The sequence below is a fragment of the Corapipo altera genome, unplaced genomic scaffold (genome assembly GCF_003945725.1).
Source record: "Corapipo altera isolate COAL_440 unplaced genomic scaffold, ASM394572v1 44, whole genome shotgun sequence".
Taxonomy (NCBI): domain Eukaryota; kingdom Metazoa; phylum Chordata; class Aves; order Passeriformes; family Pipridae; genus Corapipo; species Corapipo altera.
Window position 1 is genome coordinate 1308549 of NW_020884880.1, and position 13304 is coordinate 1321852.

Genomic DNA, 13304 nt, shown 5'->3' on the forward strand with positions numbered 1-13304 from the left:
TGCATCAATTGGCCTTGATGATAGCCAGAAGAGATCAGGCAGTGCTTGTCATAGCAATACTTAACACTTCTCCAGTGATTTCCATTTCCAAAAACTATACAGGTAAATGGTAACTCCAGGTATGTATGTTACAAATAACTAAACTTTGCTTGACCTCTCATTCTTATAATTTGAAAGAGCCAAAATTAACAAACTTATAAGTGGGAGATCAGGAACCAGCAGCTTTTTGTCTGGGTGAGGTGGGAACATTAACAACCACTTTGCATGGGGAGAAAATGGTGCTGAGTGGCTTGAGTTACATGGTAGGGAGAATGGCTGGTAAGATCTTCACCTTGTTGAAGATCCTCAAGCTCTTCTCCAAAGACAGTTCAGCTTTTACCACCTTTGGTTTTTATGGCTTATGGTATGTCAGATCATACAGCAATTTTTTTTGTGTGGTCATTGGAAATAAGGTAGAAGAAGATTTTCAGACATAATCTCTTTCATTCCCACCCACAGCCATGAACATATTCATATCCTTCTTATTGCAGCAAATTTTAAGTCTCGGACATCAAATTTATTTGATCTTGTGACTATATTTGCTTTTAAGGATATTTCATTGCAATAGTTTTAAGTTAGTTCTGTACTCTTCGAACCACTGGAAATTTGGTTCCACACTGAACTGTCTGTAGACCTTGGAAAAAAATAACTAACTAAAAAAAAAAAAGCGCAGGTGGAGGAGGGAGAGGAATAAGAAAAAAAGGCAACAGATCACTGAAATGTACTTCATAAACACAAATGCCTAATGTTAACTTCTTGAAATTTTGACAATTCTTTGCCCATTCTGTCTTACAGTGCTCAGGATGATCACCAGCTTTGCTACACAGGTTGCAGAATGTGATACTAAATGAAACATGCTTGCATGTACTTACAATTTGCTCATACATACAAACTTGAAATAGTATATTATTTAAATAAAAAATGGAATGTTTCAATAATAGTATGACAGTAGTATTTTGTCAGTGGTCAAAATACTATTAGGGATCCTTTGATTTCAATCTACAAGTAGTTTTTACTGAGCATTACATTCAGAAGTACATCCATCATCTTTAAGTTAAATGAAAAATAGAGAAAAGAATGGTGTGGTTTCATTACTAACTGGTGGGTTGACCTTGGCTGGATGCCAGGTGCCCATCCAACTGCTCTATCACTCCCCTTCCTAGCCGGACAGAGGTGAGAGTAAGATGGAAAAGAACTCGTGGGTACGGATAAGGCAGTTTATTAAAGCAGAAGCCAGGTGAAAGCTTGCGCACCCAAAAGCGAAGCAAAAGATAAGATGGTTCATTCTCTTCTTCCCATCAGCAGTGACGGGCTGCCACTTCCGCAAAGCAGGGCTCCAGCATGTGTGATGGTTCCTCAGCAGGCAGCCATTGGAGACAATGAATGCCTGCCTTCCTGCTCCTTGCCTTAGCTTTTATATCTGAGCCAATGTCACGTGGTCTGGAATATCCGTTTGGTCAGTTTGGGTCAGCTGGCCTGCTTTTGTCCCCTCCTAGGATCTTGCCCTCGACTGAGGAAGTAATGTTACAGTGCTGATGCTGTGCTTGGCAGTAGCCGAAACACTGATGTGTTATCAACAGCCTTCTAGCTACAAAGCACAGCACTGTGAGGGCTACTAAGGGGAAATGAACTCCATCTCAGCCAGATCCAATACACTAATGAATTTTCACTTGTTCTAGTAGTTACAATATCGGGTTCTGCTGTTCTGCTGACTTGGTAGGCTTATATCTGTACGTAATGGACTAGATTTGGTTGTGTAGCTCTAGTTTTGCCATTCTGGCAGTGTTATTTTAGTGTTCTTTATCACTTTAGAGAAAGATGCTGCATTGGGAACATGTGCTTTTTAACTACATATTTCCACAGTCATACTGTTAAGGCACAGCTTTAATGTCCTTCTAATGTAACATTTTTGAAAATGAAATTGTCTATTTTCATTTCTTCTTTTTCTTTGACAAAATTGTATTAAGAACTGATTAGGTGGCTTTGCAGGAATATAGATGCCTGATTACGGATGCAAAATCAAATAATCATTTAGACCTCAGCATATTGGAATGTCTCTCACATCAAACTTTTCTTCTAAGATTTGTGATTCAGCTAATTTGTGATAACATATACATTAAATGAGTTTTGAGGAGCAATTCAATTGAACAGGTGAATCTGATACTCCAGAGATTTCTGTCATTAGATGTTGCTTTATAATACTGCTTTACAGAAGCAACAGTACTAATATAGGTTTTCTTAATGGCTTCTCTCTTGAAAGCAAAGTGAAAACAATTTTAAAAATTAATGAAATCTTTAAGTTTCCTGTAGTTATTTTGTTCTTCAATGTATTTCAAAAAGCTTTTATATAATTGAGAATTATTTTTTTTTCTTTTTAGTTTTGTTAGTTTTACACCAATGCCTGTTTTCAGATAATTTTTCTCCGACTTAAACCAGCGCAGTCAAATGTGGTTTTAGATGCTGTGGGCATTACCTGGTATGTGAATGTATGTACTAATGTGATAGCACATGCAAAACATACTGGAGTTCTTCAGTAGAAATCCAAGAGTGTTTTACCCACTAAGGAAGTACTTAAGATGTGGAGTATAAAATTGCAGCCATGAGAAAAATCAGCTGAATATTTGTCTTATCTATAAATACTCTGGCTCAGGTACTGGCAGCAGCGATCACTAGAGAACTGTTTGTGCCAGACAGGGGAGCCATGGTTTGTGAGCAAGGCTGGATGGTGGAACAAATGCAGCTGCATTCTGCAGTGTAGAAATGTGTGCTCAGGTGACACTATAGCTGGAAAAGGAGGCACCTCAAACCCACTTGCATTGGCTGTGCAGTACAGGGACTGCTAGCTGTAGAGTTGTGCCATTGATACGTAAGTCAGGCCTTGTACTGTAAGGATTGATGGTTTCAGTACCCATGCAGAGACAGTTTTTCAAATTCACAAATTCCACTCCTGGGAGGTAATGTCAAATGGCAGTGTTGTTGGACGTATAAATAAAAAAGCTGTTAGATCTACTTTTCAAAAGTACTATTTGTCTGTAAATGTTAGTGTTATTCAAATACTTGTTACTCCATGTAGCCCTTTTCTTGTTAAACTACTTATCCTAGACAAGTTCAAATAAATTTGCAATTACTTGATTAGGCTTTTAGTAGCTGACCATAACTTGAGGTATTCTCTTCATCAGAGTTCTCCAAATATTTTACCTCCAGATGGGAAATGATGGATAGCAAAATTGTAGTATCCTCCTGGGCTAAATCACTCAGTAGAGTAACATCCCAGTGGCCATGCTACTACTGTTGCCTTTCTTCCAGCACTGCATGGATTTACTGCACAGAGCTATGGAACCCTTCAATAGGTGGAGAGCACAGTATGTGCATCACCTTGTCACTGCCACTGTTGTGTGATCAGTTGAGAAACAAAATTACCTGAGTGTAAACAACAGGGATTAGATGCTTAAATATAAAACTACTAGTGAAACTTAGCTTTTGTGTTTCTATTTGGATGACTGTGAATCACTACAGTAGCACCAAACTGTGCTTAATAAGTAGTTCTTCAGCTGTCAAATTTATTATATCATGAAAACAGAAGGATTTAAATGGTACTGCTGCCTCGTATGCTATTGACTTGAATCTGATATGTGTTCAGTCCTCTGTGCACCCAAATGGATCGGGTGGCAATTTGTCTACATGATGATTTTCTAAGAAAGATAAGTCTTGAAGAACACAGAGCAATCATATTTATTTCTTTACTGGTGTGTTGTATTCAACCTGTCTCATGCAATAGATCAAGTAGCTACTGCACTTTTATCAAATCATAAGTTGTCAAGGTACCAGTTGTAAGGGTTGGTTCATCTTTACTTGAACCCCAGATGGAGTCATCCAGAAATGACTCTTGCAGTCCTGCTTTTAGTTGTGCAGGTAGGGATCGTGATAAATTGTTAGCTTCTTACACAATAGCCTGCAGTAAGCTGGTAACTTCTGTGGTCAGTGCTTGATGATACTTCACCAAATTGGACATCCATAGCTCTCAATTTGTCTCTATAGAACACTTTTCTCCTGCATCACTTTTTTTTCCTTCTCTGGGTCCCTTTGACTTTTTAGGGGAAAATCCTAATGGCAGTGAAACATCTATACCTCAATACTGTCTAAAGTGTTCTGTTACCTTTCTTGCCTTCAGCAAGTTCATTGCGTATGTCTTAAAATTCCACATATAAATTATTATTATTATTATTATTATTATTATTACTCAAGTAATTGCCCAGTACTGATTGGGCTCATTCATTCATAGATGCTTCACAGTTTTCTCTTTTTTCTCAAGGAATATTAAAATATCCTAAGATGCATTAGCTCTCATTTTCAGTGACAAATTATTTTCTGCCTGTTTGTCCTTTCTAGAACTTCTTCCCTGCACTCTGCAGATCTTCCCAGTTTAAAACCATCTGCTCAGTCATTATTAACTCTTTGCCTAATAACTTCACTGTGAAATGAGTAATTCTGACTTTTTCATGTGGAGCCTTATTAGCAAAGTTGTGTGTTCCTGCTGGGATGTTTTTAGGAGTCAAGGGCATCACCTTCTTTCAGATTTTTTGTGAAACAGATTGTTAAAATCCAGAATCTGAAAGCAAGATTTAAATAAATCAGCAGTTAAGGCTATTGTGGGCATGTATACCATGTCCATAATGAATCCAGGTCTTTTCTGTAGTGAAGAAGGTCCTGTTAGCTTTTGCATCTGTGTGAATGTTCACAATGTTGTAGAGTTTGTGTTCCTTTTTTTTTTTCCTGCTCACACTGTTATTTTTCTGCTTCCAGTCTAGTAGAAGCAATTTGAACCTATTCATCCTGACCCAGAAGCCCATGGGAATAGATACATTTTCCTTCTGTCAAAAGTGGAGTGTATATTTCTTTTACATTTCCATACCACTTTTTGCTTAGTTCCCAGTTTTTAGTGTGTTTCTTTCTGCTTACAGACAATGAAATAAATTGGGGGTCATGGTACGTGTTCAACATTGGTTTGCTTTTTTAAAAACGTATCAGAAATTCTTTGTAAGGATTTTAAAGCAAGGAAACAGACAGCTTTGTGGCTGGGATGGCTTTCAGTCAAATTAACCAATGTGATCTTATAATATACAACCAATAGCTGAGCTCTTGTATCCCTCTTTTCTATTCCCTATGATCCTTTGGGTGGCACATGTGGCAGAGGAAAGAGATGATGATGAAAAACATTACGCTGGACTTGTTGGAAAGAGAAAAATACTTTTCATGAGTGCTAGAGTTATTCTTTCTGGTAGCAGGAAAAGTATTTCTACATCTCCCCATTCTGTAACTTATGTTGGGAATTGGCAATTGAGTCCCATTCACAGACTAGAATAATTATCACCTGTGTTACTGTAAGTGATTGTCTGCAGTCATACATGAGATAAGATTTGTGCCGAAAAATAATCTTTTATTAGAGCAACTGATAACAGCTGGGAAAACCAGACAGGCTGAGAGGCAGGCATGCCTTTTGCCTTACTGCTCTCTGTCTCTTGAAAACTGACTCCTGCACTCCAGGGTGGAAGACTAGCCATTAGTGCATTTTGGGAATTCTAATTTTGAATCCTCATTAGACTCTCCCTGTTAGTGAGTAACTTTTATAAATGAACAGCACTACCATAAGCTAATGGCTGTATTAGGACCAGGACACAGGATATTGTAGTTAATTCATCTTATTTGAGAGGAATTTAACTCAGGTGCTCTAGTAAAGCTGCATGTTGGAGACATTCATTCAGGTAAACTGTAGAGGGACCTAAAGGCTACAGGACACTTTTGATTGCCAAGAACTGGCTTCTGGGTTAGAGCACTGGCTGCTTCTTTGAAGCAGTGTCAGTGTTTCCACCCATTTTACTTCAGTTTGTTTCATTCAGGTATTCACTGAATAAATGTGCTTCTGTTGGAAAACTAGTAGCTGAGTAAATAGGTTAAGTGTACAGTTTATGATCTACAATAGACTACATTAACAAAATTTTAATATTGGTACTGAGTCATAGTTATCATTCAATAAGCCATTTGTCTCAAACTCTAGGTAATTATTAAATAAGCAAAACCGGAAGCTGAAACGGAAGTACAAAGAATTTGAATCAAGGAAAAGCAACAATTTTTAGTATGCTTGCTAGAGTCATTTTAAATATATCTGAATCAAAATAACAACCTTCTCAACACATTTAAGGTAAAATAGAAAGGGAAACCATCCACATGGTTGGTAAGCCCTTGTTTTTGCAGATGTGACTGGTTTTCTCATTTGCGGAATCATATTTGCTGTGAACAAAGGCTTCTTGATTGTCATATCAACTTGACTAGAAAGCTATTCTGCAGCTAGAGAGATATCAAATATTAATATTTGTGCTCATGTAGTCAAAGGTGCGTGTATTAGATAGATCTTGAGTCTGGATATAGCTACAGCCTCTTGTAAAAACCAAATACAATTTAAAAATTACAGTGATAATAAATCAGTACAGTGTGTTTTGTCAATAATTGATCCTAGATAAAAATCAGATACATCCTCTGAGCCTAAGATAAAGCCAGATGAACCAGAGACAATTGAGTTTACAAAGGACGAAAATGTATTCTTACATTTTATTTTTTTTTTTTAAAGTTCAGAGTAAGAGGCAGCAGGGGATTTTTTGTGTTAAAGACATATATATACATAGGCATAGATCGTTCACTCTGTATTTTAAATACAGGGCTTTACAGGGTACCCTGAGCTGTTGCTTAATGAATGAGTTAAAAGAAAGTTATGGTTTGTGTCACAGTGCAGATAGATGATGTTGTGCAGGCCTTGCACTTGGTAATGCATCAGAACAGTTTCTTTTTTCATTTTGGATAAATAATGGTCACAGTGCCTGAAGACCATGGAATAGTGTCTGTCCGTCCTGTAATTACATGGAAATTCCCCAGTGGGTCTGATACGACCTTAATTTTAATAAGTGGGCGTTATGCTTGGATTCCTTCTCTCAAAATAGGCTACAACAGCAGGACATGTGTTGATCTTTTATCTTTCAGGCGACACAGGAAGCGGAGGGGAGTTCACTGCTTGTCAGGAGGTCCTTCCTCCACCTTTCCAGGCAAAAAAGTGCTCAAGCAGCAATATGTAAATCTTGGGTACTCACCTGGTGATCCTTCATTTACCTTTTTGCTTTTATGTACACTGGCCATTAAGGTTTGAAGTTTTGATGATCCCCTGTAAGCTCTGTCTTTTTAAAATGAGATTGTCGCTCTTCCTGTAGTGTAACCATGGAAACAGACAGGGAACCCTTAAAGAAAGTGATCGAACATGCTGTGCTAATTAATCCTACCCTTCATTTTTTTTTCAGTTGAAGGATGTGGTTAAATAAATTTTGCATGAGTAAGCATATTTAGATGTGAAAAGGGGTATAAAATATGTAGCAAATTTTCTTGCAGAAGGATATCTGAAAAAACCTTGGTAACTGTCATCTATTTGTATCTGGAGCATCAAAACAAGAAATGCAGTATCATATTGGTGTTTCACATATATATTTTCGTAGCATTCTTTTTATACTGTAAATATATCTGAAAAACGAGAGTATTTTTTCACGTCTCAAGTGCGATGAGAGACATTTGCATTAATTTTGAGTCTTTGAGTGAAAGTGTTTAAAATTGCAAATGCCTTCTTTATACAGAGCGTTATTCAGAAAAAGCAAAGGTTGCTTCCTCCCTGAAAGAAAGCAGCTCCTCCAAGGCATTTGCCTAATTCAGGTCCTTTGAGTCCTGCACAGGGGTAGTGACTGACTGAACAGTGGGACTGTGCCAAATTTTCCCCTTCCTAATCTTAGTTTTTGTGAGTGTTTCCCTTGATTGTTCACTCTTGCTTTCCACTGGGCCATATAGTTTCCAAAGCAGTGTATGTGCCCAACTAGGAAACCAATTGGCCACAATTGAAATATTTGGCTTGTACCCATAAGCCTCCCCATAAACCAGCACACCTCTTAAACCCTGTGATGATGTCTAATGCCAATGTAGGGCCTCAACTCGCTTTTACAAATGAAGGTTTTGTTTATAAGTTTCTCCTTTGCAGTGATGATCCTGATAACCGAGAAACCAGATGCAGCAGTGAACCTCAAGTGAGACTTTTATTGTGTTTTGGGAGTGAAGAATGTATTAAAGAAAAACAATAGGCTGGGATTAACCCAAAAGCACCATCCTTTGAAAATCAGATAGGTTTTACTTAGCCTGGAATGGATTAGAGTTGGAGGAGATCTAGAAGCAAGCAGTATGCTGAGGAAACAGCATGGATGGCATTCCCAGCAGGATGGGAGGACTGGTTCCGTGCTGAACAGCCGCAGAAGAGGAGGAAAGGTGTGCTTGGGCTGACTATAACACTTGCAAAGCTCCGTCCTGGCCATCAAAGTGGCAGAAACTGGCTGGCAAGCTTGGATATTGTATTATTTGCAGTGTGACTTCTGGTATGGCAAGTTGAGGACTCCTTTCTCTCTACATTGGAGATTTCTGGAATGTGTGAATCATCAGCTTTGTGTTATGGAAGTTTGAGTTCATTTTTCATCCCACAAGCTCTAAAGTTTTTTGACAATTTTCCCCAAAACACATGATGTTGCTGACTTCTTAAAAATGCCTTTCCCCTGCCTGCTTAAGTCTCTTCTCTTATCAGAGCTAGGTAGAAGATTAGAGAGGAAGTTGTTTGCAACCAATTTCAGTCTTCCTCAAACAAGACTAACAGGGAGGGCTCAGACAGGCAAAGAAGGATGGAGTCATTCAACATCCAGAATTCTCAAATCCTTTCATAATTTTTATATTGCTTAATAATACTAGGTCCATATCCACAAATTCAGGGAATAGTGTTTCAGTTTAGTCACATGGAATATAGATGCTCAGAAACTCAGACTTGTTAATAGTTCTGTGTGCTAGGAATAAGAACTGTTCACTAGCAAAAACATTAATCTAGAGGTAGAGGCACTGTGGAGCACGTAATGTGATCTCTTTGGGGCTGTACCTGGCCAACCCTGGGCTGTATTTGTGAGCCAACTTATTCATCAAGCTGGTGGCCAGGTGCACAAACGTAAAAGAAATGGAGGTCTGAACATTTTTAAAAATGGGTTTTCTTGTTTCAAATGTGATTTTTTTAAGGAAGAAATCACAGCATACAATTCAAATTATTCCTCTACAGTGGTCTAACTGCTATAATCAGCTGATAATGCAGTCTGCTGGCAAAATTTGCCATCATTACTATGGAGATATATTCACTGAGACTAACTTCTTAAGTAGCCTTTCCAGTGTATTAAGAATAAAGGGGCAAAGCACTTTTCATCTGCACTCTTTTGAGAATTCTCATGTTGCTTATTTCTTTCTGAGTGTATGACTTTGTTTCCTTGTTTCTGTAAGGTATAAAACATGACCTTTTGTTTTAGTAATTTCATTTGTTTTGTGAAAGGAAAATCAGTAGTTCAAGAAGACACAAAAAAGCACCCAGTAGTGCATTCTCCTGATTTCCATTACTTGTGCATGTCCAGTGTTCCCAGCAAGGGAGTGGAGAGTCTCAAGTCAGTAGCTAAGAGCTGATAATTTGAAAAGGTGTTTGCAGGCCTGTAATGGGAACAGTCACCTCTAGCCCTGAAAATGTTTTTCCATTTTCTGGAGGAGAGCATCTTCTGCAGGAGAAACATTGTTACAAAAGTGTGCTCTCTACTGCTGGTTTTAGCATATGATGATCTCTCTTTTACATGAGGTAGATTATGGTTGTGTAGTAATGTGAATTATTTTAAATGACTGACAAGCTTAAAAGACAATTATTGTAAATACTATATCTTCAGCAGGCCACAGATTTCACTGAAATGATTTCTGAAATTGGTGTACTGCCAATTCACATTTGTTGAGAGAGAAGAATTTTTCACATACCATTTTCTGGTGTATTACTACAATATTAATATTTATTTGAATGGTAATGTGTAAGTGTGTCTACAGCTTTCAAACATAAACTTGAATAAGCAAGCTAGGGTTTGCAGTGTAAGTTGTGGAAGGTTTCTTTAGGATTCCCTGAAAAGCCAAATCTCCTCTGTGGCATCATTTGTATGGGAGTTTCCTTATAATTTCCTTTTTCTAAAAAACTCTGAAATCAAAGGATATCGATGCCTGAGGCTGAGCAGTTAATGGCAATTAAAATCTTTGTTTATTTGTCTAGGTATACCTGCTTATCTGTTTAGGTATACCACCATGTATCTTTGCATCTCTCCTGGGTTGTCATTATGAAAAGCATATTTTATTGTCCCTTCATAATATTCATAGCTCTGTTTAGCCAGGTACCAAATGATAGATGCTACCATGTTTTTTCATTAAGTAACTTACTCCAGTAGTAGAAGAAAAGTATACTTGCAACATTCCGTCACATTACGTGTGCTCATATATCCTTTTAGGATTGTAACTATACAGCAAACTCTGTTTTGTTTACATTTATTTATTTGTGTTTACCCCACAGGTCTTGCAAGAGCTAAATCAGTTCCCAGTCATACATATTCTAATGAAGTGGTAACCCTATGGTACAGGCCTCCAGATGTCCTTCTGGGATCAACAGAATATTCCACCTGCCTTGACATGTGGTAAGTGTAGATGATGATGACAATGTAGATGCTTTAGCTCTTGGGTATTTTGGGCATGTAAAGCAAATATGTAGTGAGATTAGTGATAGAGGTTAAAAAACGTGTGTGCAATAATACATGTGGTTCACCCAGCATCTCCTTGAAGGAATCCCCTCCTGCCACCCCACCGATTCGCAGCTGATACCTGCTGTTGATACGACACTAGAAGACCTGTTGGTGCTTTGCAAGAGACTGAGTTATTGCTTGACTTTTGTAGTCTTAGTGCAGTATTTTCATGTGATATGACACTTGTTTTGCAGAAGATAAACTTTCACCATGGCCTCCCGTAGCAAGGAGAAAACCTGAATTCTCTGGATGTGACCATATAGGCTCAGTTCTGAATCTACTGTATTTGTTAGCAGTAAATCAGTGTGACGCATCACTGAATAGTTTTTTTACAAAGCTACAGATTTTATTTAGACTTGAAGGTTTGGAAGGGCAGTTTGATTTGAGGATTGGCAGTTTGATTGAGGAAGGACTCAAAATTGTACTTCAGCAATCCAGGTTATTATTTTTTTTCCTGAGAAAATGACACAAGAATATTGGGGAAAAACACAATAATTACATCTTCTGTGATATCTATAAATGATGTCCTCTTGCACGGAGCATTTCATATAGGCCTAAAAAAGATCCAGGTACTCAGGGACAGAGGTGGTTTGTTTGGTCTCAAATGAGGAATGATGTCCTATTCGTCTTGTACTTGATTTGTAGCCCTTACAATATTTTTGCTGCCCTGTGCAAACTGAAGAACTACGAAAAGCTTAGGAAAAAAGCCCCAGCAATACAGTTTCTTTCAAATGGCAGCAATTTGTGTAGAGGCTCAGCTACTGCCACATCAGAAATCAGATTAGGGCAAATGTGTATTGTATTTGACAGAAGAGGTTTAGGTTTTTACTTCTGTGCTTTTCTGGGTTATCTGAGACAGCACTTCCAGTTTGATTGTGAGAGGTGTAGTTGCATGTTAAGGTCACTTATGCTTACTTGGCACATTCAATAGTGAGCTCTGCTGGAGCACAGAGAGGCTTGGGGCTGTACTTGCACAATGGTTGTACATAGCTGAGCCATAATTACATTAAAACCACTTGGTGGCTTCCCAGAGTGGGAGGAAGGGAGACACAGAGAAACCTGCCCACCATCAGATTCCAAGATAATCTGGTAATTTGTTATGAAAAGTGTGTTTGTAGCATTAGCATTTTTATGCAATTACCGGCATTATGTCCTTATGGCAGATAGTGTGTGCACTCTTCTGTCATTATTGATGATCTACATGATGACTAAACTAGGAAGCCACTTCACTAAATATTTAAATAATGCTGAGGTAGAAAGCACAGCTGTTTCCTCTATTTAGAGGAAAAAAAAAAGACACAGGGCCTTTGCTATAGCCATGATAAATAACATTTCATGGTTGTTCCCCAGGAACAGAAAGTAGGGCTCCCACTGAGTAGAAGACCAGCTGCATGAAGAAAGAGTCCAAATATTAACCCCTGGACAGTGGCTGGGAAGCAGGTGGCAGAGGCTGCAGGCTATTTTTACACTTCATTTGCTGGTGTAGAGAATTAGAATAGTAACTAAAAGCTAATGATCCACATGCAATGTTACATTCTCCTGCATTCTTTTTTTTTTAAATAGCCACTGGCAATAAAATAATATTAATGAAGACATACATGCATTAGTGGTGTCAGGCTGCTGATGGAAATCAATGGTGGGCTTTGTGATTTACTGCTGACAGCGTTTGATACAGTGGCATTATGTGACTGTATTATACTACCCATGACTGCATCAAAGAGTTATGATAACCTTTGATATAGCTTGCTTTTTTTTTTTTTTTCCTCTTGATGAGGACTTACTAGTAGCTAGGAAAATGGCTTTGCATTGCCTCTGGTGTAACTTGCCCTAATCCTTGAATTTTACAGTCCTTTGAAAGTCAGCGCAAGGAAAATAGGCTTCAACACATAAAGGGTTTAGGGATTACTAAAACCCATACATAAGTAACACAGAAACATAGGGAAAAAAATCCCCAAATGAACCTATTCTATTTGTTCCTTACAGGAAGAGTATAGTATTAGTAAATGAAGCAATTTAAACAGGTTATTATATCCATTTGATTCTGGTAATGCATGTGCTGCTGCTACATCTGGGTTGCTTACATCAAGAAGTCACTAGGGATATTTTATTTTGAAGTGCAGCTGGCTTTAAACTATGTTTTCTAACAGCTGGCAATTTTTTTGCATATTCCCTTGTTTCGCTTTTTAAAAAAAATACACTCTTAGTCACAGTACAGGTAACCTAAGCAGTTACGGGCTGGCATATATTTTAAATTCATTTTCATTAACTAACATCAGCTATGTTTATTTCTGCGGAAGAAATAAATTAAACTTAGGTCAGTCAAATGTTACAAAAGTGCTTCTTAAGTCACTGTTATATAATTTTGTAACATTGGGTTTTATACATGATTTCACATCTGATCTTAGTTCAGGGAAACTTCTTCATGCGGAATTTTTCTATCGTATTATTAGAAAAATAAATTGTGTTTTTCAAGAACACACCACTTTTCACACATAGGCTGATATGGGTGTGGGTTTGAGTGCTTACTGTAATTCCATACTTGCTTTCATGAATATTTGACCA

The 13304-nt window shown here is 37.9% G+C and overlaps 1 protein-coding gene across 3 annotated transcripts in view; it reads left to right on the forward strand.

The window, feature by feature from the left end:
- CDK14 (cyclin dependent kinase 14) overlaps positions 1 to 13304 on the forward strand; it is a 314027-nt gene that overhangs the window by 172759 nt on the left and 127964 nt on the right. For all 3 annotated transcript variants that reach the window (XM_027639274.1, XM_027639276.1, XM_027639275.1), the window contains one exon: positions 10517 to 10637. In XM_027639274.1, the coding sequence (XP_027495075.1) occupies positions 10517 to 10637 (121 nt within the window). The remainder of the gene's footprint in view (positions 1 to 10516; positions 10638 to 13304) is intronic.